General features: G+C 35.2%; 4 protein-coding genes across 9 annotated transcripts; 2 read left to right on the top strand and 2 right to left on the bottom strand.

The window, feature by feature from the left end:
• The first annotated feature begins 1,807 nt into the window (after window positions 1-1,807).
• LOC144566265 (transcription factor-like protein) lies at window positions 1,808-12,362 on the top strand. Of its 5 annotated transcripts, none has more exons than XM_078316245.1 (16): window positions 1,808-1,995; window positions 7,004-7,264; window positions 7,591-7,769; window positions 7,907-7,967; window positions 8,279-8,372; window positions 8,490-8,590; window positions 9,270-9,315; window positions 9,389-9,448; window positions 9,857-9,925; window positions 10,005-10,088; window positions 10,177-10,260; window positions 10,466-10,551; window positions 10,758-10,848; window positions 11,050-11,130; window positions 11,274-11,348; window positions 12,057-12,362. In XM_078316245.1, exons 2-16 carry the CDS (start codon window positions 7,152-7,154, stop codon window positions 12,189-12,191), a joined length of 1,359 nt encoding a protein of 452 aa, XP_078172371.1. In that variant the 5' UTR covers window positions 1,808-1,995; window positions 7,004-7,151; the 3' UTR covers window positions 12,192-12,362. The 5 variants fall into 5 exon arrangements, with proteins under 5 accessions (XP_078172371.1, XP_078172368.1, XP_078172372.1 ...); XM_078316242.1 differs by having other exon boundaries at window positions 1,810-1,995; window positions 9,267-9,315; XM_078316246.1 differs by having other exon boundaries at window positions 1,811-1,995; window positions 7,591-7,758; window positions 7,899-7,967.
• Window positions 12,363-14,174: 1,812 nt separating this feature from the next.
• Window positions 14,175-15,250, bottom strand: LOC144566587 (uncharacterized). Its single transcript, XM_078316638.1, has 3 exons — window positions 15,100-15,250; window positions 14,685-15,017; window positions 14,175-14,603 (listed from the first exon to the last, which is right to left on the bottom strand). Exons 1-3 carry the CDS (start codon window positions 15,199-15,201, stop codon window positions 14,493-14,495), a joined length of 546 nt encoding a protein of 181 aa, XP_078172764.1. The 5' UTR covers window positions 15,202-15,250; the 3' UTR covers window positions 14,175-14,492.
• Window positions 15,251-17,330: 2,080 nt separating this feature from the next.
• LOC144566264 (uncharacterized) lies at window positions 17,331-20,459 on the top strand. Its single transcript, XM_078316241.1, has 6 exons — window positions 17,331-17,502; window positions 18,145-18,234; window positions 18,330-18,506; window positions 18,586-18,684; window positions 19,169-19,411; window positions 19,872-20,459. Exons 2-6 carry the CDS (start codon window positions 18,166-18,168, stop codon window positions 20,247-20,249), a joined length of 966 nt encoding a protein of 321 aa, XP_078172367.1. The 5' UTR covers window positions 17,331-17,502; window positions 18,145-18,165; the 3' UTR covers window positions 20,250-20,459.
• Window positions 20,460-20,598: 139 nt separating this feature from the next.
• LOC144566263 (type I inositol polyphosphate 5-phosphatase 5-like) lies at window positions 20,599-24,702 on the bottom strand. Of its 2 annotated transcripts, XM_078316239.1 has the most exons (10): window positions 24,477-24,702; window positions 24,278-24,365; window positions 24,092-24,160; window positions 23,901-23,988; window positions 23,685-23,789; window positions 22,624-23,155; window positions 21,906-22,099; window positions 21,697-21,805; window positions 21,441-21,589; window positions 20,599-20,815 (listed from the first exon to the last, which is right to left on the bottom strand). In XM_078316239.1, the coding sequence occupies exons 1-10, from the start codon at window positions 24,558-24,560 to the stop codon at window positions 20,599-20,601; spliced, it is 1,635 nt and encodes a 544-aa protein (XP_078172365.1). In that variant the 5' UTR covers window positions 24,561-24,702. The 2 variants fall into 2 exon arrangements, with proteins under 2 accessions (XP_078172365.1, XP_078172364.1); XM_078316238.1 differs by lacking the exons at window positions 24,278-24,365; window positions 24,477-24,702 and having other exon boundaries at window positions 24,070-24,176.
• Between the last annotated feature and the right edge of the window lie 1,133 nt (window positions 24,703-25,835).

The following is a 25,835-nucleotide window of genomic DNA, read 5'->3' as shown; positions in this document are numbered from 1 at the left end:
ATGGCAACTCCCAAACTACAGTAACGCCAGGTATTTTGGTACCTCAATGCTAAATCATAAATTTGATTGAACACACAGAAAAATGCATATTCATGACTTCTGTAAGATACATTTGCCTTTTGAGTCTTGATATCATACAAGATTTAAGAACGACAATGGAAAGCAAGAATGTAACCTTTGCAAACCCTAATTAAGAAATAAGTAATTTAAATGTCTCAAAATCTGGGCAAAGGGAATCAATTGTACCATATAGTTTGGACCAACAGTGCCAAAAGAAAGGATCATAAAGCTCTTACTAATTAGCTCACTAACCTAAATTGACACGAGAAATAAAAAAAAGTGTTGTTTTGCATTCTTAACTTCATACAATTCACAAAGAGGTAGAGAGAGACGAGCCAGCGATCAGATGAGAGATGAGTCAGGGATCGGAGTTCCATGGGGAGGCAGCCCGTAATCCCATGCACGCTCTGGCGTTCCTCTATTCTTCACGATTTTTAGGGATGAGAGGAAGAGATTAACGGTGTCTCATTTATGTGGAAAAGAGATAACGGAGTCACCAAAAAAGAAGGGAAAAGACAGTTTTACCCTAAACAACTTAAAAGTTAGAGATAGAGATTACATGTCAGATTTTAATTAAAACTAATTACTGTACTATAGCCAAATTAATTTTACTGTACTATAGATATCCCCTAATTTATAGAAGTTCCTTGGCGAACTCAAGTCTAAAACTCATCAAATCGGATTTAAACAACGAATATGAACCATTGAAATCTGCCTACTTTACGAGTGATGTGTCTACATTTAAAAAAAAATATTTTAAAATTAATTTTGTACAGAGTCAAGTGGTCAAAAAACGTTCAAAAAATAAATGCATTAAAATTAATTTATTAACCTTCTAATTTTGACCGCTTGACTTTATACTAAATTAATTCGAATGTTTAAAATTTTCACATGTAGACGCATTACTCGTAAGGTAGGGGGGTTTCAACGGTTCAGATTCATCATTTAAAGCCGATTTGATGGGTTTTAGACTTGAGTTCACCAAAGAGCTTAGTGTGCTTAAGAATACCCTAGTTCTACTCGTATTACAATCCTCTTAAAAAAACCAGTGTTTTAAAATGCGGCCGCATACACTTATGCAGTTGGCAGCCATGTTCAAAATAGTCATGCAGTCCTCCCATGCAGTTTTGAGCATGCGGCTGCATATGCAATCCGAATATGCAACCATGCAGACTGAAAACGCGCATATGCGAATTAAAAATGCGGATGTAATTAGAAGTGTTATGCGGAGTTTACACTTAGTCCCAGCCGGGCCAGCCCAAATTCAAATCGAATCTCTCTCCTCTCCTCCAACCTATCTCCGTCTTTCACGTGTATTTTCTATATATAAATTTGGACTGTTTTGAAAGACATTCAGCTTTTGATTAAATAATTTAAAATTTTGATTAAATAATTTAAAATTTTGACTGTGAGTTTTAATGGCTTTGTGACGAACGATGATCATGAATTAAATTTTAAATTGACTTAAATTTAATACTCACTATTTAGATAATTGAGAACACATTTACAATATTAGTTTTTTTTAATTGGAAAATTATTTAGGAACTCAAATAAATATATGTACCCCATTATCATAAAAGTTAGATGTGCATCAGAATGATTCATTTAGAGTATGTCTGTGTTAAACTGAATTTATACATTATGCAGTGGCTTTCGTATGCATGAACAAAATCGCATTTTTAAACACTGAAAACAAAAAATACAACTCAAAACTACGGGTTGTAAGCTGTAACTTCTGGGTACGCAACGGAAGTAAATTAAAACCCTAAACCCAATAATTCGCTATTGAGGACCTCAGAACCCGCGCTCGCTCCACGCTGTCTGCCTCCCTCTCCCAATTACCTCACCTCACCTCACCTGCGGAGCAAAGAACAATCGCTCCTTGCAGCGCTCACCCCGTGCCTCGTTTATCACTCCTTATTCAACCTTTAACTGGTTTGCTTTAATTTTGTTTTCCTTGTGTTTACTTTAGCTACTAGGCACTAGCGCAGGTCCAATTTTTAATTTAGGTTCAAGAGCTTGTATAGGACACAATTATGTTATGATCACAAATGCTATCTGCCTGATTTTGTTGGTACTTTACTAGTTTTATTGAAATTGTCAATTACCAGTTCTTGATTATATGCATCTAAAAGAAATTAATGTATATGCATGCCAATTTATGAAGGACATTTTGGTCTTGTGCACTCTTAATTATTTAAATCCAATTCATCATAACACTATTCCAAGAATGGATTTGTGAAGTAACATTTTCAATCGTTCGAGTAGTTGACTGATAGAGTTCTTCCAATTTACTCTTTTAAAAAACACGATTCTATTATGTTATTTTTTAGTAACCAAGAGATGAGACAGAGATTATGAAATTGTATTGCATATCTTTTTGTTTCTATTGATATATTTGTTATATTATTACAATCAAGAGATTTTGGGTATATATATTGTTGAATATCTATTGTACCGTTGGATCCAATATTAATACCAACGGTAACTTTCTATTATCTAAAGTTACAATTTTACCCTTTTTCTATCTTACACATTTAACCCTCTATATTTTTTATTCTATTCTCAACACTCCCCCTCAAGCTAGGATTATAAATGTCGATTAATCCTAGCTTGCTTGTTATTTCTTCAAATGCTTTCGGAATGAGACCCTTAGTGAAGATATCGGCTAATTGATCTTGACTCTTCACATACGGAGTTTCAATCTCCTTTGCTTGCACCTTTTCTCTTATGAAATGACAATCAATTTCAATATGTTTTGTTCTTTCATGGAACACGGCATTTGAAGCAATATGCCTTGCCGCATTGTTGTCACAAAACATCTTTATTGGTGTATTAATTTTGAAGTTTAACTCTTCGAGTAGTTGTTTGATCCATGTGAGTTCACTTGCGGTGGATGCCATGGCACGATATTCTACTTCCGCACTTGATCGTGCCACGACATTTTGCTTCTTGCTTTTCCATGTGACTAAGTTTCCGCCTACAAATGTGCAATAGCCGGTTGTTGATTTTCTATCAAAGCTCCCGGTCCAATCTGCATCGGAATAGCCACACACATCATTAGATTTATTGTTTTTCATCAATACACCCTTTCCGGGTGATTTCTTTAAGTATCTCAAAATTCTATCAATTGCATCCAAATGGGGTTTTCTTGGTGCGTGCATGAATTTGCTAATTTGGCTTACCGCAAATGATATATCCGGCCTTGTTACCGTTAGATAAATTATCTTACCTACAAGCCGTTGGAATTGGTTGATATCTTCCAACGGTTCCCCTTCTTCGGAATTTAATTTACAATTGCTATCAATTGGTGTTGAGGCCGGTTTTGATCCTAATTTTCCCGTTTCTTTTAGAAGGTCAATGGTATATTTTCTTTGTGAGATAAATAATCCCTTGATAGAATGAGCTATTTCAATTCCTAAAAAATATTTAAGTCTACCAAGATCTTTTATTTCAAATTTTTCTTTTAAGTGTTTTTTAACATTGTCAATTTTTTCATAATTATTTCCGGTAATGATTATGTCATCAACATAAACAAGAACAATGGTTGAATCATTATTTTCATGTTTTGAAAATAGTGATGTATCGGATTGGCTTACTTTAAAACCAAGAAAAATTAAATATTGAGAGAGTTTTCCATACCATGCCCTTGGCGATTGTTTAAGTCCATAAATTGACTTATTTAACCTACAAGCAAGGTTAGTATTTTTTTTCTTTTATATGACCCGGTGGTAGAGTCATATAAACCTCTTCTTCAAGTGTTCCTTGAAGAAACGCATTTTTAACATCCATTTGACATAAGTTCCACCCATTATTTACCGCTATTGAAAGCAAAATTCTTATGGTATTCATCTTTGCTACCGGAGCAAAGGTCTCTTGGTAATCAATACCATATGTTTGGGTATACCCTTTGGCAACTAGCCGGGCCTTATACCGTTCTATGGATCCATCGCTTTGATATTTTATTTTATAAACTCATTTGCATCCAACGGGTTTTTTATTTTTTGGTAGGTACAATGATCCATGTGTCATTTTTTTCTAAGGCTTGAAGTTCTTCTTCCATAGCCTTATACCACACCGGTTGGTTAATGGCTTCTTCAAAATTTCTTGGTTCTTCCATTTTTGAAATTGAACTAAGAAATGCATGGTGGTTTTTTGAAATATTTTTATATGAAATAAAATTTTCAATAGGATATTGAACCTTATAGGTTACGAAATCTCGTAACCTAGTGGATGGTTGTTTACGACGAGTTGACCTCCTCCTAGGTTGTTCTTCAATATTTTCGCCTTCTTCAATATTTTCTTCTTCGATATTTTCATTTTCTTCCTCCCCGGCTCCACTTTGAGGAGTATTATCATTTTCTCCTTCTCCTTCTCCTTCTCCTATTTCTTCTTCATTTCCTACAATTCTTTGCTCAATAATTTGATTAGTAGACATGGGAATGACAAAGTCATTTGTGATAATTTGATTATCAATCTCATCTTTATTTTTAAAATATGACTCATTTTCAAAAAAAGTTACATCTCTAGAAATATAAAGTTTTTTATTTATAGGATCATAGCATTTATAACCATTTTTTTGAGATGAATATCCTAGAAAAATAGCTTTTATAGAAGTATGATCTAATTTATCTCTTTTAGTTTGGTGTACATAACATGTACATCCAAAAATTCTTAGGTGGTTAAAAATTATTTTTCTTTGGTAAATAATTTCTAATGAACTTTTATTTTTTAAAACGACACTTGGCAATCTATTTATCAAATAAGTTGCGGTGAGAACGGCATCCGACCAATATATTTTTGGAACATTGGTTTGAAACATAAGTGCTCTTGTCATTTCAAGTAAATGACGATTTTTTCTTTCGGAAATCCCATTTTGTTGTGGAGTATAAATACAAGTTGTTTGATGTATGATTCCCTTTTGTTTCAAAAAATTTGAAAAATTTTGATTTACAAATTCTGTTCCATTATCGGTTCTAAGAATTTTAATTCTAGTATTGTATTGATTTTCAATTAAATTTGAAAAATCTTGGAAATGAGAAAAAACCTCACTTTTATTTTTTAATAAATATAAGTATGTTAGTCGTGAAAAATCGTCTATAAATGTAACAAAATATTTGAAATCATTATAAGAGTTTACGGGAGCGGGTCCCCAAACATCGGAATGAACAAGTTCAAATATATTATTACTCTTAGAATTTGAGCTTGCAAAAGGAAGTCTTGTATGCTTAGCTAGTTTGCATACTTCACACTTACTACAATCTAAATTAGAAAAATCAAAAATACATTTTAAGGTTCTATCGGAAGGATGTCCAATTCTTCTATGCCATAAGTGTCCCATGTCTTGCACTTGAGTGTTGAAATTGTATTTTCGGCTATACAAAAAATATAATCCATTTTTTAAAACACCTTCACCAATCATCCTCTTGGATACTATATCTTGAAAAAAATACATTTTGAGGTGAAAAAATAATTTCACAATTTAATTCTTTTGAAAGTTTACCTATAGATAATAAATTGGCGGTGCAATTTTTTACATGCATGACATCTTTAATTTCTTTTGAAAAAACAATGATTGAGCCATAACCACAAATTTCCATTTTTTCACCATTTGCAACATAGATAAATTCTTGACCTTTTCCTATTTTATAATTATGTAATAAATCTTTATTTCCGGTCATATGATCGGTTGCACCGGAATCTAAAATCCAATCTAAATTATTTTTGGAATATTCGTTATTTAACTTTCCTAAATTTGTACATTTTAATTGGTTTATTTTTCTATTTACGGATTCAACTTTATTTGGGCTCACAGTGCTTCTTTTATTTGGTATAACATACAAATTCTGGTTTGGGCTTTCACTATTTTGGGCTTGTAATAAATTTTGAGAATCAAAAGAACCTGAACGAGGCCCTTGGTTCAGCAGCCCACTGAGTATAGAGAGAATGACTCCTCCGAACGGGTTATACCCACTGACCCGTTACCTCCTGCGGACCCGTTAAGAGATAAACCAGCCCCAATTCCTGCGGACCCGTTAAGAACTGAACAAATCCCTTCGTCTTGTGGGAGAAGTCGCGCCGCTCCAGTGGCAACGAACCCCTTTTCCTCCCCCTTAAGGTTGCTCTGCCGGTCGCCTCTTCCATTCTCCTTCCACCATTTCGGCCGAAGATGAGAATGAAGAAACCAACAGCTCTCTCGATTGTGTCCTGATTTTTTGCAATTAGTGCATCTCTCCTCACCACTAAGGTTAGGGTTCTGATTTTTTATAGCGAATGCCATGTTGAAGGGAAGAAAAAATGGGGTTTCTGGTTTTGATATGAAAGAAACTGATTTTTCTTGGTTTTGATCTGAAAAGAACAGAAATTTCTGGTATTTTGTTGATATGGGCAGCTTTTGCTGTTGGAGTTTTTTCTGGTTTTGTATGAAAAAAACAGATTTTCAGGTTATTCTGCTGAAATTTTTGGTATGAGTATTTTCTGGGTTTTTCGTCAGTATTTTCCTTCCTGGTATTTGATTTGCTGGTATTTTCTGGTATTGACTGATAAGAGAATCAGTTTTCTGGTATTATGATTTTTGGAAGGTTATCGGGTTATCGAAGATTTTGCGGTCTCAAGAACCAGGCTCTGATACCATGTTATTTTTTAGTAACCAAGAGATGAGACAGAGATTATGAAATTGTATTGCATATCTTTTTGTTTCTATTGATATATTTGTTATATTATTACAATCAAGAGATTTTGGGTATATATATTGTTGAATATCTATTGTACCGTTGGATCCAATATTAATACCAACGGTAACTTTCTATTCTCTAAAGTTACAATTTTACCCTTTTTCTATCTTACACATTTAACCCTCTATATTTTTTATTCTATTCTCAACATATTACCATTCCTTGATTTGCCAAATGACCGCTTTATTTTTTTTTATCTTTTCCTCTAGATCAGCAAAAGAGGGGAGCAACCTTATTTAAATGGATTATTACGTGGACAATAAGGCACACTGCTTCAAATCATAAATAAATTGCTTCAAATCATAAATAAATTTATAATTTGATTGTAATTCGAACGGAGTAACTAATAAGCAAAATATGCCTCAAGTGAGAATAGTAGCGAGAAACTTCATGGACATGGTGGCGGCTTTGCCCGCAGCCAAGCTCAACAAGCTCTATGATAGTTCCTTCATTTGCGAAGCCGTTCTCAGGTTCCTTAATTCAATTTCTGATTATCTTCAATTGAATTTAATTGAAAAATGATGGATTAAGCAATGCCGGGTGATTGCTTAGTTGCTTCATCATACCTCTATTTCAGAATTTGCAAAAATAATCTTGCTTTGTATTGGAGAAATTGAAAAATAGGACCTTGCTGTTAGTGAACAGGTTATATAGTAATGGAAATGACACAAATGCGGTGGCTTTTGCAATATTAGGAAAAATTCATCTTTTTTGTGCCTCTTTTTTCTTCTGAAAATTGTTTTTTTCTTTTACAAATCTCTCTCTATCTCACATACATGCTCACCCTATAATAAAGATCCTTGCCACCGTTGGCGAAGAAGTACGTGTTGCAAATGCTTTTTGTTGATTCCCCTATGACTGCCAAGTCGATGGAGGAGTGGGTCCTACCTGACGGCATTTCAAAGCATAAAGTAGCGATTGATCGGTTGCTTCAGCTTAGAGTTTTTATTGAAGTTACTGACAGGTATATAATACGTGAAGCCTAAAAACATTATTGAATAAGACTCGCACACTGAATTCAACTGTTAAATCATGTCAAGATGTGGTATTGTTTTGTCTGATTTTAAATGATGAACTTTATTTTTTTTCAATGATTTTTGGTAGGAAAAAAGAGCCGAGTTATAAGATGAATCAGAAGTTTCAAAGCAACATGCAGAAATACCTAATTAGTGGGTGAGTTGTGTGTTTATTTCTTTGATTGCTTTATCAAAGTTTTGTGAAAAACTTGAAATCTAAGCATGAACAGCCTATTTCTATGAGGAACCTCATATGGAATATTTTCTTGCGTACGTAGTCGACTTATAATCTCCAGTAAAAACAAGATGAATCCCTTCCTCAGCATTAAAAAAAATAGCAAAGAAGAAAGAGGGACAAAATTAATCTTAATTTAGTGTGCCTTGAATGAATTATGCTTTGGTTTTGCAATCAGATTTACTGGTAAGATTGTTGTGAATTTAATAAAAATATCTTGTATTTGTAAACAGAGGAACACTACCTAGAGAGGCGATGACTTTGAATTCCGTTGTCAGGTTGCCTTCAGTAGGAGAACTAGATACCTATGCTCTGGAGCAGTGGGAGGTTCACCACTTTTTCTTTTTTCTATTACTGTGTTTTAGTTCCCTTGTTAGTTGAATCTTTTTTTTTGGATGCTTATAGGTATTTTTTTCTGATGTTTTTTATTTTGGGTGGAAACAGTGTTTCTTGTTGCAACTCATTAATTCATCTCAAGTGGAGAAACCGACCAGCTTTAGTTCTTCAATGATGCGTGCTTTTCAGCGAGGCCTTTTGAGTTCCAGGTTCCCTTTTGTTGTCTTTTATCCTTTTCCTCTTCTGCTGGTTCTCTTCTTGGTTTTGTGGTGTCAGTATTTGATTTTCAATGATTGCTGATTTCTGTTTTCTGTCACATACATTATTTTTTTATTGGAATTGATTATCTCGAAAGCCCTTAAAATATCAAAATCGTGTATATCAAGCGAAACACAAGATATCATATGCTGATATGTTGCCCTCCCTTTCAAAATGTTTTTTTTATTTCCCAGATCATCCATCTCTTTACTTTTGATGATGTAAATGCTGAAGAGTTGTTTGGGCATCTCTTAAGCCACAACATGTTTTGTGTTCTTTAAAAGGATATATGTGATACTACCTGTTTAGAGCGTGCTCGATAAAACTTGATTTCCAGGGCCTTTATAATTTATTTTTAATTTTTGCAACATTGTATATGAATTTCGTTTGAAAATCCCTTCTATATGATTTTTGTTTTCCTTTGCTTTCCATAATTCTGGCCAACACTCGCGCATTTACTCCATACTGGCTATAGGATGTTTTTTAAATTGTAATATTGTAATACATTGCTACTGTTAACAGAAAACTTCTTACTTGAACTTGAGTTTTTTTTTTTATGCATTTGCCATCGTTCTAAAAAGAAATAGTTTTATTGCATATGTGTGATTGTTGATTTGCAATTTGTAGTAGGGACAATGAAGCTCCGAGGTTAACAGAAAGTGGATTCCAATTTCTTGTAAGTATGCTCTGTGCATTATCAAATTCAATGACAAACCTTTGGTTACTAGTTACATTTTTTGGTTGTGCAGCTGATGGAAACAAATGCGCAGCTTTGGTATATAATAAGAGAATACATATCTTCAGCTGAGGTATTTATGACACAAACTTTCTTCGAGTTGCATTACTTTTCAAGCGTTGCAATTTCTATGCAGGGGCAGGCCCAAATAGTCCCAGGGGTTGGCAGTCTGGATTTTGAAAAAATATTTTAGCCCACGGTTTTCTGAGTTATTGTCTACCCCTGTTGAACAAGTTTGCCTACCCCTGGCCAAAAAGAAACAGCGAGGAGGAGACGTGGCGGCTCAGTCAGTCGGGTAGGTCATTGATCCAAACACTCAGTCAGTTGGGCAGGTCAGTGGCGTGGCAACTCAGGTAAGTCAGGCGGGGGGCGGCAGGATGGGTGTTGGCTCGCCTCATTTTTTTTTTTGCCTACTCCTGGACAAATTTGTGGTCTGCCCTGTTTCTATGGAGTTCTTCTCACAATGCTTATATAATTTTAGGAGCGTGGAATGGATCCAACAGATTTGATATCGTTTCTCCTAGAGCTTAGTTTTCATACACTGGGACAGGTAGCATTATTTAATTGTTATAGTAAATTTCTATGAAAAGTTGACTTTTCTTTAATCATGTTTATCTGTCTTTCTTTAGGCATACAGTGCAAATACACTAACGGAGGTGCAAAGACTTGCCATTAAAGATCTCGCTGACCTCGGACTGGTCAAGTATCAACAAGTAAGAATAAAAATCTATGTGATGTTATCTTTCTGTAACATATCAACCTCAAATTTGATGCAATGATAACAACCTGTATACATAACAGGGAAGAAAAGAAGGCTGCTTCATACCAACCAAGCTTGCTACTAACCTCTCTGTTACTTTATCTGATGCATCATCCCGCAAAGAGGTGTGAAATAAACGTGTTAGATATTTCTGAATTATAATCTGTGACCTTCCAAATGGTGTTTTCATTTCCCAATAAGCTGCAGTCCAGCCTTAAGATGTAAATAGTTGCAAATGCACATTTAGTATGTAGTGATTCAGAAAATGATATGTACCAGTAATTAAAATACTGTGATGTCTCATTGCAATATGGTTTGCTTGTTATCTAGGGTTTTGTTGTTATTGAAACGAACTTCAGGATGTATGCCTACTCTTCTTCTAGATTGCATTGTGAAATTCTACGCCTTTTTGCCAGGTATAGCATGCTGATATTTTCATCTTGCTATTGGTCAACCGTTTGCATTCTGGTTCTCTGTCCTTTCTATTTTGTTCTGTATTTTTGTATTTAGTTTGTGTTTTTGTATTTAGTTTCTTTAAAAGATATTCTAGACATGCTTTTCCCTTTTCAAATCAGTAAGTCTCTGTGTTGTTTGTTATTATGACATGTAAATTTGGTTACAGGATTGAATATCAGCTACCTAACCTTCTAGTAGGAGCAATCACAAAAGAAAGCTTATATAATGCATTTGAAAACGGCATCACGGCCGATCAGGTAAATACTATTAGCATTTGAACTAATGACACGAGCATTTTACAGTTTTTTATTTGGGAAACTGGATTCTGTAATTTGGTAATCTTACATGCAACGCCTGTTGTATCAGAAACTTTCTCTATTATGTTAGAATTCAGTTTTATACATACTGTGCTTCTTCTTATTTTTGATATTTCTTTTGGAATTTATTTCCTACTTCAGATAGTGTCATTTCTTCAACAGAATGCTCATCCACGTGTTGCCGAAAAGACCCCTGTTGTCCCCGAGAATGTCACAGATCAGGTATACTTGAACCTTTTTGTACCAATACCACCTCTTTTTGGTACTGATCCTAACTGGTAAACTTGTACAGTACTCAAATTCAATACCATTAGCCGTTGGTTTAAGGTAGGTAAGTTAATACAAATAAGCATACGCTGATACAGATCAGATTGTGGGAAAATGACCGAAATAGAGTGGATATGACACTTTCGCATCTATACGAAGATTTCCCATCTAAGGTTAGCATTTCTCTCTTTCCTATGACATAATATACAAATCACTTATGGGGGTGGCAGTCGTTTGGTTCCGGTTGTGCCAAGTTTGATTTCTAAACAAGACATGATTCAGGTTGGCCCGACCCAATTTGCCAAGGGTCAGGTTGACCCGTGCAATTATGTTCTTGAATGAAACTGAGATTTTGCTCTTTTTTAAAAATAATACAATACAGATCTGTATTGTATTAATTGTTTCTTTTACATGGTTCAATGCTGAGTTGCCCTGCAACAGGTTGAGAAATCCTAACCCTCATCAGACTATTGGGCATAATTTCAAAACCCAAGTTCTATGTATTTTGTTATCACTGATCATACAAAAGATGAATTAGATGCTCTGGTCACAGTTCTGGACAAAGGGTAAGATCGTATTGGATTTTAAACCCACCATCCAATGAGTCCATATCCTCTGAGGTAACAGAATATTTCTGTTTATATCCGGACCGTTTGATCAGAATCTGGTCCGAAGGTGGAATGCATGAGACCTTTGTAATATTCTTGCAGATTCTGATTGGACGGTCCGGATCTAAACAGAAATATTCTGTTACCTTAGGTGACAGGAATTGCCATCTGATGGTATGGTGGTTTTTATTTTAGTTGGTCGGTTGATGCGTCCATTTTGGGTTATAGCTATTGTCGGCTCCGATTACACATTGATATTTTTGTTATGTACAGGATCTGTTTGAAGCCTGCTGTGATTTTGCAAGGGATTACGGATGCCTGTTGTGGGAAGACACAAAGAAAATGAGACTGATCGTGAAGGGGGAGCTACACCAGCAAATGCGTGATTTCCTACGTGGCCAGAGATAAAAGCAGATAATTTTTGTTCCTTCTTTTTGCATTGGTGTCAACATAATAATAATGTAATATGCTTCTAGAACAACTTGCGCTGGTAATCTTATTCTGTTAGCTGGATATATACTAATATAGGTGCCAGCATAATGTTTGTTGAGTCAATTTAATGAATAAAAGGTCAAAGATATACATAATTTTTCCTTTTTTCTTTCTTTATACAAGGCTGGTACTCCGAAGACTTCAACATATTACTGACACTGTGGGGGGCAGTCCGATTGGCATCCGGAGTAAATTTAGTTTGATGCCCAGTCGGAGCCGTCTGATCCGCATCAAGATCATGCACACTTGATTCACATGAATCTTTAAGCTGTCTACATGAATCTTGATGCAGATCAAGCGACTCTGACTGGATATCAAGCCGAATTTGGTCTGATATCCATCGGACCGCCTCCGATTCCAATATCCACCAAACACACATGCTTTCGAAGCACATTAATGGATATATAGTAACTTCTAATTTTCATTTATGATAGAGAAAGATAGGGAATTTTTTTAGTACAGATCTGGAAGCAATTTATAGCTTCAATTTAGCTGTTGCTGGAACTTGATATCTGAATCTCTACCATGAAAAACCTCGTCTTTTATTTGCCTATCACAATTGTACGTTGAGAAGCGATAAATTGAGGCGGTTATTTTTTTTCTCAATGGCAAATATCAGTACTGCCCCCTTTAACCACAAATTTAATCCTCGTTTAACTTACTCCGTAACCAAACTTGACTTTTTATTATTCTCCTTTTATTATACTCCCTCGTGACGAGATCCTCACTCGAAATAAATGGCAAGATGCTATGTAGCTTTCCGGCGCTCATAATAGTCCAAGTACCTGCATTTCTTCTGTTGCTGATTTCTAGAATTTTGGTTCTTACAGGTCTAAAACGAGATAAATCAAACAAACCTTTCAGTTATATCTGTATTTGGGTCCCCGAATCCATCAAGTTCTCCTATTCAAGAATTAAGATACGTACATTCTGAATTACTACTAACTTACCTGCATAGAAAATCCTGATCCTGCCAATTAATATATAAATCTCCAGGCACGTTCGCCTATCGGGATTCGGGACCAACGGACTGTTAATAAATTGCCAAAAAAACAAAAAAAACAAATCAAGTGGTCGGCACTCACCACCTAATCATCCAAAAAATCATATCCGTTCGCTGTTAGTTTACTCTACTCCCATTTTTTATTATTCCCATTTTTGTTTTCGTCTCGCATGAGTTGCGAGCGACTTTTTTAAAAATACCCAAAAAAAAAAAATTATTTGATTAAAAATAACTAGATTCCAATTGGAATTTTAAAAATACCCAGCTCGCAGAAAAAATCCGCGCTCTGAAATTAATATTCCCCTCCTGGATAATTTCTGCACTCCGGCCATTTTTTTTTTTTTTTTTGCATTTTTTGTTATTGGGTTTATGGATTCAGATTAGAGAGAAAGAAGTCAGAGAGAAAGAGAAGGAGAAGGAGAAAGAGAAGAAGAGAAGGAGACGTATGTTGTTTAGTACGTTCGGAGTTTAGTTTAGTTTGTGTTTGGCGATTATGTTGTTCAGTTTGATTGGAATTTAGATTAGTTTGAATTGTTAAGTTAGAGGTTTGTATGAATTTTATTATGTTGTTTAACTTTGTGATTTTTGTGTTTTTGTTCTTAATTTTATTTTGGTCAAAACAAGTGATTTTTTTTGTTTTTGATATTTTGTTTGTTTTAGTGTATGGTTTTTTGTTGTTGTATAAATACTACCATAGAACGATAATAATATATAACATAGCTCAACCCAAAGCATAATAAAACATAACAAAACTAAACTACGCTAAAACAAAAACTAAAAAACTAAACTCAAGCATAATAAAACATAACAAAACTAAACTACGCTAAAACAAAACTAAACTATGCTAAACTGAACTGAAACTACAAAAAAACTCTCTATCAGCACCAATCCGAAGGCGAAAATCGGTGAGGTGCTTAACCCCTATTTTCTCTACTTAAATTTCAGCCACGCCAGTCATTCCACTGTAGTCCTCTGTCCTGCGCTTTGAGAGCTGGTGTAAACTCATCGTATGGCTCCTCGGCCTCTATGCTCATCTCGACTGCTCTATTCCATGGATCCTCGGCCGCATGGGTAGCTGGCGGTGGCGAGGGGGGGGGGGTATGGAACAAGGAATCCGCAAGCTAGGACGGCTGTGTCCCGCTACCAAAGGCCTCCCAATCGTGAGCCCTCGGTGGATACGGCTGACGCGGTGGTGGGGAGGCGGCTGTATTCCACTAATTAGCTGGAGCAAAACCTATAAGGCTGAAAGTCAAGCTCTCATCCTGCACATACTGGATCTCTAGAGACTCATGCTGCTCAGGCGGTGGCGGCATGTATGCAAGATCCTGCACGTATACCAATAATTTAGTAAATTTTAACTATCTTTACCTAAAATAAAGGAATAAATAAAATAAAGAATCACATACCGGGGAAAGAAATGGACGTCCGTGCTCGTCACGGTAGGCGTGCCAACTGGCCATGCGCAGTACCCAACGATGATAGTCCCACTCTGGCTGCTCTGTGGGGGTCGGTGGCATCTCACTGTTCAGAACAGGTGGCGCGTCAGGCTCGTCCGGTTGTATTATGCGCCAATCAATATCCTCTCCGGCGTCTCGCAGCATGGTGACTAGCTTTGCCTCGTGGACGTGGTCCTCAATGCAGGGGGCAACCAAGTTCAACATCGCATGCCTGACCGCTCTGTAGTTATGTTTTCCAAGACAAATGATTGAACGCGCGGCACCTTTAAGCGCTACCAGCAGCTAAAAAAAAACAAGGTTAGATAAAAAAAAGTTATGAAAAAGGTTCATACTATTCAAAAATGTGTTGTTTTATATGCATTACTTGACAAGCACCTTTCCAGCCAGTGGGGGTATAACCATCATCTTCGAATATCATCGCGCGAAGAAAATTGCCGTAATGTCCCTCTATATACACTGAGGCCATGCCGACACGTATGTACCAAGCCTCATATCTCAATAGGGAATCTCCCTGGAACTGCACCCCATCCTCCGGCATATGCCACAAGTTGTCAATCATATTCCTCGCCCTTTCGTAGTGTATTTGGTAATGCAAACTCCAATTTCTACCGGGGTGATTACCATGGGTCGTCCTGTAATTAATATGTTAGTTGCAATTTTAAGCCAATAGCCCAATAACTAATGTTCGCTACAAAATGCTAAAAGAACATAACTTACCCGTGTAGCCTCCTGATCTCAGATCTCGGGACGTTTGGATCTGCGAGGAGGAGTGGAGGATATCCAAACTGACGAAACACCCGGTATGGATAGTGGAACTCCACTATCCAGAAGTACACCAGTGGACCCTTGTATAGCCACATCGCCGAATCATCTGCTACAGTCTGTGGTAGGCTGGTAGCCACCCCGCACTGTATAGCTCCTAGTACGGAGTCCAGATTACGCGTCACCCAGGTTCTGAATATGAAAATAGTGTGTGTATATATATTTAAAAATGATTAAATGGTTTGTTTTTCCAAAAAATGATATAAATACAATTTTCGCTAATCAGAACCTTTATAAAGCTTGCCGGAAGTTGAAGCATGCATAAATAGAATGATAAATCTATTTTTATCATTTGTTAAATATGCTAGATATCTCATCAAATAATTTTACCATTTGTTAAAATTAGTCACTAAACTATAATTTAGTTGCTTTTTTTTTTGTAAAGGTATGATTTAGTTGTAATAATCACTAATCTTCCATCTAATTTAATTATGTGAACAAATAGCAACTTTACGACTGTGTGACGTGGCACCTTTACGATGGGATATGTCCTTCAGTAACATACCACACGTAATATCAGTTGATGTTCCAGAATATATCCTAATCCACAAAACCGAATAAACAAGCCAATACTAGTCTATCTATTGGGAAAGACAGCTCCCCTGCTCCCGGTGCATTATTTATTTACTAGCATCGTACTCGTGCACTGCAACGGAAACATATTATTTCATTATAAAATATTATAAAATGAAGAAAATCAAGCGTTTCATTATTTTATTATTTGCGTGACCTTTTTGAAAATCAACCGTTCAAATACGTGCTGCACAAATCTCAAAGCAATAATAATACAAATATGATACGATATGATACGGGTACGGTGATACAACAATTTTCAAAAATGAAGGATACGATACGGCTATTAATATATATATATGTATATATTTTTATTATTTTATATATGATATTTATATAGTTATAATTTAAATCAAATTTGTAGAGAAAAATAGTTAAATATTATATTTATCTACAAAATAACACATGTGAACTCTAGTGTACAGGGGCGGAACATAAGCTTAGCAGGGGGTGCTAAGCCACCCCAACTTTTCAAAATTGTATTATCAAGTATCTAGATTTGGTAGAAGAAATTAAATTTTGGGAGAGTTAATCAACTAGTTTTCTTACTAATTTGTTTCTTTTATATGTATTAGCACCCCCCCAACTTTACATAGCCCCCTCTATACTCAAATTCTAGTTCCGCCCCTGTTAGTGTAGTGGTAATAATTTTGGCACCAACAGAACTGAATTGGGTTCGAATCCCGCCTTTAGCAGAAAAAAGGGTGCGCGGTGCACAGGCTCGGTTCGCAGGCGCGGTCCACGGGTGCGGCATGCGGTCTACGGGCGTTGGGATCATATGCGGCGCGATCAGTGCATGCTTAAGTGTTGAAACACATAATTTGAAAAATTTATCTATGTGAGATCTGAAAATTCAACAGCTGAGCATCCTCAAAAAAAAAAAAATCAGTAAATCAAAATCCTTACAAGATCTAGACATCAAGAAGAATGAGAGATACAGCTCTGATTGTCTTTAATCTAGATCACGCGAATCACGACTCTTTCAATAGATCTAGATCACGCGAATCACGACTATTTCTCTATTGAAAGGATGGGTCCCACAGAGGAGGTTAGATTCTATTCGACGGTCCTGATTGTCTCCAGGTTTCCCACGAGGGGCACTCAACAGATTCCAGCCGTCCGATTTATTCGCTAAGCATATTTCCCTATAATATAATATTCTTTTTTTTATTTCACTATAATATAATTCAACGAAATATAGGGAAATATAATACTCACATAATTCAACGAAATATTTTGAGATTTCCATTTCGCGACGGTGCCTTCGTCTCTGACTCCTCTTAAGGCTTTTAGCTGGCCAGAGACTGGAGAGGTCCAGTTAGAGACAGACTTCTTACCACGGCAACCATTCCTCGGCGCATGTTAGGCAGAGGTATGCGATCTCCTTTCCTGCGCACTTTAGCATTACCCGTTTGGATTAGTAATTAGTTAACGCTTCAGTTGATTTCGTTTTAGCAATTTTAGCTGTATATTACTTCTTCGTTTTGGTGGAAATTAATGGGAAATCTAGAAACTGCTTAATTTATTGTTCAATCCAGGTTCTGTGAATTGATGACACGATAGTGTTAAGATTATGCCAGAATGTTTTGTTATCCACTGATCCGATGTAGCACAATGTGATTTTATTAACTTATTGGTCGCATATTAACAATTGTTGTTCTAATTGATTGGCTCCTTGCTGTTAGTTGGTCTGGATAAATTAAATGGTGTTGCATTTGTAATCATGATTTGCTGACTCAGCATTAAGATCCCAACCTTACTCTAAAAATGGAATAGTGTATTAGGGAAATACTGAAGTATAGTTTTAACTATCAATGATTATGTACCTTTTATAGAATTTTTTTAACTGAACAAATAGCAACTGCTCCTTCTTATGTTGATTCATGGAAAATGCAAATGTCAAGATATTGATCTGTGCAGCTATGTTTCACTTCATACTTTCCATAAAGAAAATAATTAACATTTTTGCTTTCAAATGGTATTGTTAAATTTGTGAGTTCTAATTTTTCTCAAGGAGAGCATAAAATTAGAAGTCATGACTTCATCGAACTCTGAAGCAAATGGTGCTGAGAAGCAAGCACCTTCTGAGGAGCAAAAATCAAAGGTTATTTAAATTGTAATAGTGTCCTTATACTTTGTAATATCTTTTCTTTAGTCATTCTATGTTTTTAGTTTATTTTTTCATTTTTGTAATTGTAGATAAATGAGGTGAGGGGTTTACTGGGCCCATTATCTGGCAAGTCAGCCGTCTACTGTTCAGACTCTTCAATTGCGAGGTACTTAATTGCAAGAAACTGGAATGTGAAGAAAGCCACCAAAATGCTTAAAGAAACCCTAAAGTGGCGAGCAGAGTACAAACCTGATGAAATCCGTTGGGTAAGTATTATTAAATTTACTTTTGTATGTTTCTTATGTTTTGCCATATGTCCTTTAATAATATGATATTATAAAATAGGATCAGGTGGCCCACGAGGCAGAGACAGGAAAAACATACAGGGCGAGTTATTGTGATAAGACTGGAAGGCCCATACTTATTATGAGACCTGCTCGCCAGGTTAGCAATTATTTAGGAGTAAATTGCACAGTTGCTCCTAAAGAATTATCCTTTTGGTCGCGAAATTTCAGATTTCTCATTCAGGTTCCCAAAGATAATAATTGTACCATTTTTTTTTTAAGTTAGTGTTTAACCTGGAAGGCACCATTTTTGCTAGAATGATACCCTGAACTAAGACTTCTATATGTTTTCTGAATGAAAAATATCGGTGTGGACCAAATTTAAAAATTAGAACATCTACTGAACAGAGCTACAAATTTTGTTTGAGGCCGAATTGTAAAAGGGTGATGCTGATACCTGTGCTAGAATTTGTGTAATTCACTCAAGTTTTATTATTTTCCTGTATGCGGCATCATGTCTGTAGTATTTATGCCTACCATACTATATGATATATGCCCCCACATTAAACCTACTGCATCTCAAATTCAATCATTATGGATTTTTTTCGTTTTTTTTTTTTTAATTTAATTGTATTTAATTCCAGAACACAAAGTCGACAAGGGGACAGATCCAACACTTGGTGTATTGCATGGAGAATGCTATTCTCAACCTGCCACTGGGCCAGGATCAGATGGTATGGCTAATCGATTATGAAGGGTTCAACTTGTCACACATCTCAGTTAAGGTAACTAAAGAGGCGGCACATGTTTTACAAAACCACTACCCTGAAAGGCTTGGCATTGCTATCCTCTACAATCCCCCCAAATTCTTCGAGCCATTTTATGTTGTAAGTTTCTCTCTTGACATTGCTTCAACTTTTTTACTGCATAAATAATAACTTGCAACCAATATTTTACTATATTTGCAAGTCATGCCCACACATTTAGACATCACAACGCAGCAATACCTTTCTATGGATGTTTGCAGATAAAATTCAACCTGATATATTCTGTTTATGGTAGTCGAATTATTTTTATAATTGTAGACATCAGTTGATAATTTCACCACTATTCTTTAAAAGATAATTTCTGGAGCAGTTCTGTCTAAAATTCCATGTGTAATTTATTCCAAATGTCAATTCGAAGTTTTTGCATCTCTTTTTGTGAGAAACCCCACAAGGGTAGATTCAGGTTTGAGCAATTAAAAATGAGATGGAAAAAAATTACGTAACTTTCAATATATGGATATCAGCTTTTTGGTTATTTTAAAAATGTTGGATTAAATGGTTATTTTCTTGATATGTGCAGATGGTGAAGCCATTTCTGGAGCCAAAGACGTATAGGAAAGTGAAATTTGTATACTCTGATGACCAAAACACGAAGAAAATAATGGAAGATTTATTCAACATGGACCAGTTAGAGTCGTGCTTCGGGGGCAATAATCAAAGGACTTTTGAAATTAACGAATATGGCGCAATGATGAGAGAGGATGACAAAAGAATGCCCCTTTTTTGGAGCCCTGAAAATAACACGGGCCCCGCCCAAGAATACGTTATTCCCAATGGATCTCTTCATTCGAGCAATTCTGAACCGGAATTGGGATCAGAAGCGGAAGAAAATCGGGATCAGGCAGTTAAACAAGAAGAGGATTCAGTAAAATTAAATGGAAATAATTCGATAGCATAAGTAACTGCATTTAGTTCTGTTATTTTATGTATATTAGTGATGTTATTATCTTATGAGGTTTCCCCCGCAATAAGTGTACAATGCGAGAGATGCGTACATAACTTACTCTGCAGTCTTCTGGTATTGCTTGTATTTACAGTAATACTCAGTTGCTGCAGCAAGGAACAATTTCAATGTTGGTAAGAAATAATAAATGTATATGTTATATCATTTATTCTGTTTGCTTTTTGTTACATATATACATGTGCTTTATAATGGGACCTTAAACTACAAAGGCAATTACAATTTGTTACATTCAAACAAAATTTAAATGTACATGGCTAGGGGAGTACATATATATAGAAGTATTTTAAAAGTCATAAAAGCTGTGCCGTTGTGGTATGACATCATCCAGAGGAATTCTTGATCCGATGGCGGAGAATGCTTTCCTCCCTCTGCCTCCAAGTGATGTGTCGACTTGAATGGTGAACACGGCACAGACCGGCCTGTGATCAGAGAATCTTGACTCACCTCTTATGTACTGGTGCTGCTCTATTCCATCACCATGCCATAGTATTCTGTCACACCTACCATATCATAACTCTCAGTTTGCTTGAATTTCTTTTCAAACTCCCCAAAATTTTACTGGTTTGTGCTATCAGGCATGAATATTCAACATGTATTTTTTTTTAGGGGGGGTCTATGGTACTATGTATAGCATAGATTGGTTCGTACTACATATTAATATTTTCATTTTCAAAGTTTAAATAATCTATGTGAACCCCTTCAATATGATTTCCATATGAAAATGTACACATACTAAATTTTATTTTTTTGTTAGAATTTATTTAGATAGGTAGAAAATCATTACGTTTGAATGATCTAGAATCTATAAATCAAGTGATCTTCTACCTGTCTAAAAAAAGAAAAGAAAGTTTTTAAAATATATGAATTTAAAGAGAGCAGATCTTTTACAGAGGTTCTCAGCAAAGATGGATTCTCAGGTTAGTGACTTCCTTCCGTCAAAAGATCTTTTGGTGATATTTGATATACAAGTACATTTTTATGTGAAGATTATGTTGAACAATTTAAAATCAATTATTTTGACTTTAAAAATAAAGATATTGATCATAGTACGGATCAATATGCGCTATGTATAGTACCATAGCCTCACTTTATTTTTTTTTCAAGAGAGTATAAAGTGTGTATTACCATGCTGGAGTTCTACGTTTCTTCTTCGACTTCACATTTTCACCGGCGTAGGAATCAGAATTATGAGAGTATTTGTAAGTAGGTGCAAAGTAGATCTTCCCTTCTTTCCAGTCTTTAAAAACCCTTCCAGCTTCTTTCTCTATCTTCAACTGTAATTACAAAACAGAGAGTAATATTATTTACTTTTCCATGTTTTTATTTCATCTTATTTATTTTTTATTATAGTTTTTATTTTTTATTTTATTCAACTGCATACCTGATCCTTTTCAAGAAGTGTATCCCAGTCATTATCCTCCAATAGAAATTTTGTCTCATCATAGCTCAGCGCCACTCGGTAGTTCAAATCACCGAGCCAAATTACTCTCCTACGATTCATTATGTTCATCACAAGAATTACAAAACTGATGCAAATGAAACATACACATTTTAGTTTTTTTCTTTTCTCCTACTTGGAAGAATACTTACTCGTGATCTAGAATCCGTTCGGGGATCTGACGGCCAGGAAGTTTGCAAATTTTGGGAAATTGTGTACTCTTGAGGATTTCTGCTACATCAGAGTTGCGTCTCAGCTCGTCGCCTTCCTTCTCACCTGATGCCAAATGGCTGCACACGAAGCAGAAATTCGTCCAATAGAGCGACATGCTTATGGCAATGCAACCCTACAAACATAATAAATGCATCAATAACCTTGTAATAAAAGGAACAATGTACTGGTACGGTGAAGGCGGAAGAGATCAAAAGAAGCTTCACTGGTATGGAAGGGTACTGGCACGGTGAAGAGAAAAGTAGGGACTTATTCTGCAAAATTTACGGCTTTGGGTTTTTCAGTTTGTTTTTGTGTTAGTTTAAATTTTTTTGGGAAATTTACTTTTTCAACTGCTATCTTTGAACATGGCTCAGCTGTTTGAGCCTTTCTTTTGTTGTATTTTATTCATTACAAAACTCTTGTAATTTACCATATCAATGGAATCAAATATGGGCTTGACCCATATTTTTTCTCAAAAACCTTGTAATAAAAGTCTAAACACCTTCAAATGCAACACAACTTGTTTTTATTTTTATGTACATGTATACATTTTTTTCATTAAATTAAAATGAGATTTAAATTGCAAACTGAGTCAATTTAATCATATTCATATGCTGTTTAAATGTACAAATAAAATCCAAATGATCAATTATTTACCTTATTTCCAAGGCAACCCATAATGCCTCTGCCAACTGAGGCAGCTCTGAGATGGCCGATATGTTGAACCAGCTCAGTTTTGACCCAAACTGACAAAAACAGCCCGACCATCTGCTTGCTCGCAACCAAGCAATAATTTGTGCTGTAGCCAATACCACCGCCAAAATTAGTCACCGGTGCATCCTCGTCGCACCCGGCCTCAAACCGGTACATGAACTCGCGTATGTCCCTAGCACGTCTCCTCATACATGATGGATCGGCTGAGCAGTTGCATGACTTGACGAGTCCACTGTCAACCCGGAAGTTCTTGCTGAGAAGTTTGAGATTTGACTTTTGGAAGAAGTGAAGGCCGGAGCCATTGGAGGTATTCTTGGAGTCTCTGAAGGAGTCGTCAACAGGAGGTTGAGAGGGGGAGCTGGTATCACGAGGACTATTAAGCGCTTGGCATATTAATGCGAGCCATTTTGTTGCCGGCTCATTGTCTTCTAATACCAACACGTTGCCCGCATTTAGTGGCACTATCTCTTGAAATCTGTATATGTGTAGTGTTTAATTGTGTGCCTCATTCTAGTTCAAACTAAGCATTGTATAATGAAATTTGGGTAAGACATTACACTAGCATTTAGTGACACTATAGTATTTATTGGCTCATTCTAATTCAATTAAGCATTATAGTAATGAAATCTTGCTACTACACCAGTCAAGACTGGTACAAGTAAAGGAGCAAAACCATGCAATTTATATTATTTTTTCCTGGTTTTATTTATTGTAGAAAATATTATTGGACAAAAGACTTTTAATTAGTTTTCAAAATATAGATAAACTAGCAATCACAATCCTTACTAGTGCTAGTTGGTTTGTTCATTTAATATAATGCTAATTCTGTTATATCATGAACCATAAAATAAAATTTCCAAGGTTCCTTGTTTTCAATAAACAACAAAAGTATTTTTATATATATATATATATATTAATACAAATCGTTGGTGAGCAATTGCTCACTGACCCTCAAAAAAAAAAAAAAAAAAAAAAAAAAACTGATTAAATGAAATGATGTGTACCCTATGACATAAATATCAGGATTCCCTTCTACTTGAAGAAAATCTTCTAGGTTAAGGCTACTATTAGGAGGTTTTCCACCGACATTCCATGTCGCCACAAATACCCTGGAACAAATGAGAATAATTAATTTTGATGCAGTGTTGGAACTGAATTATCACACATTATTTCCATTCTCATTTTTTGAAGTAACACGTTATCTTAATTCGTAAGCGTACCGAAATTCTTTAATATCAGGAAGGTGCCTTTTCGGCATATCAAGGCTGCTAAGGTTCAATCCTTCAATCCTTTTGCTAAAGTTTCTGTCTGGTAAAAAAGAAATGAAAGTAAGCAAAGAGGTTCTTACATGTTTCCAAATTCTGCAAATAAAGACAATTTATAAGGTACCGTTGCAAATCAAGCCATGCACCTGAAAAACCTTTGCGAATAGCAGGAGCCTGCGGTAATCCTCTTCGTTCAGCAAACCGCCTCTCAATATCTATGAAGAAAAAAAAATTCCAAGAAAATGTTAAATAATACCATTGTTAAAAAGTATATGAAAATGAATGTACAAAAGGAAATAGAATTAGTGAAGGAAAAAAAAAAAGACAAGCACCTATCATGATTTCTCTCCTTGATATCAAATCTTTGTCGGATTTCCCGTTATTCTTCTCTTTTCTATTAAATATATTCGATATAATAGACTACATGATCAAGCAGAAAGCAAAATCAGACATAATGTCACAAAAAAATGATAAGATCAAAATTCAAAACCCATGAATTAAAAAAAAAAAAAAATTGATCACACAATTAACCTTTTTCTTCTTGTCATTCTTGACAGAATCTCCAGACGTTGTCGTAGGTTTCGTCATGTCGGAGGAATTTCTAAAATTTGACATCCAATTTAAAATAAACAAGCTGAGATTGTCATAATCCTATGCCGGCACAAGAGATACAGATAAGTTAATGAGGAGAGAAAAAGAGAGATTTTGTGTGTGGAAGAGAGAGATTAATTTTGGGGAAGGACAAGTATGATCCAAAATTAGCGGGGCATCAATGCTGGTAATCTAGCTGGAGATGAAGTTTTCCTAATTTTTCTTAATTTTTGTTTTCAAGTTCTAATCTTTTAATAGTTGGTTTCATCATGGGTTCAGTTATGGAGCTAACCAACTTACAAATGCACCTACTGTGGGCCCAGTTTCTATTTTTGGGCCCAGTTATTTCCACGTAGTATTTATCTTGTGTGTCTGCACAGAGCAATGCCAAAACAAGGTAAGTTGGTCTCTATGGAAATTTGGTCTAAAATGGCAAAATGCAGATAAGCATAGAATCATTTTATATTCATATTTGTTTCACTTATGCTTATGGATCATGAATAATACTAATTATATATTAGTACAGAATTAAACTAAAGGTTTTAATAAAGAACTAAGAACTAATGTCAATTCGGCACAATGTTACTTGAGAAAATGACCAGTGGGCCTTTTTTGTTAGATTATTTCCTGCAAAATCTCTTTTCTTATTAAGTATGTGATGTTCTGATCTGTTAATTGTTATGATTAAAAAATGAAATATCAGATTGAATATTAACTATCTGATTAAATAGTATGATTTTCTTTTTATTCTATGCATCTTTTTTATTATTTTTTATGTGTTCACTGACGCCTCTCGAGTGCTCTCTATCTCACAGAATTTACGTTTCCTCCTCTTTCTCCATTTTTTTCAAATTTTTTCTTAAACCCTCTTATTTGATTGGTAGATACTCAATTTAGTCCTGATTTCTCTTCATTTTTTAAATATCATTTAAATAATTTTTAGATTGATTGATAATTAATTAATCATATCAATTTATTTAATATCATTCACGAATATTGTTAAATAATTATTCTTTCCATTAATCTATTTTTATAAAAAATATATCATTTTGTATGATTTTTTTTTATAATATGTCACGTTACAACACGTCAACAAACTACTAGTACTCAAATTATAAGTGCAATGAGATGAAAAAAATATGTATATAGTTCACGAAATATATTCATTTTGAAAAAAACTAAGTCTAGATTGAAATAAGTTTAAAAATTATTTAAGGACAACATAACCAATTAACCGCCACCTCCACCCCAAAACTTTTTTCATGGTAAAACATACGCATTCTTAAAATTACTTCAGTT

This window comes from Carex rostrata, chromosome 15 (genome assembly GCF_964058835.1).
Source record: "Carex rostrata chromosome 15, lpCarRost1.2, whole genome shotgun sequence".
Lineage (NCBI taxonomy): Eukaryota > Viridiplantae > Streptophyta > Magnoliopsida > Poales > Cyperaceae > Carex > Carex rostrata.
Note: the sequence above shows the minus strand (reverse complement) of the source record. Positions and strands in the feature narration are given on the sequence as shown.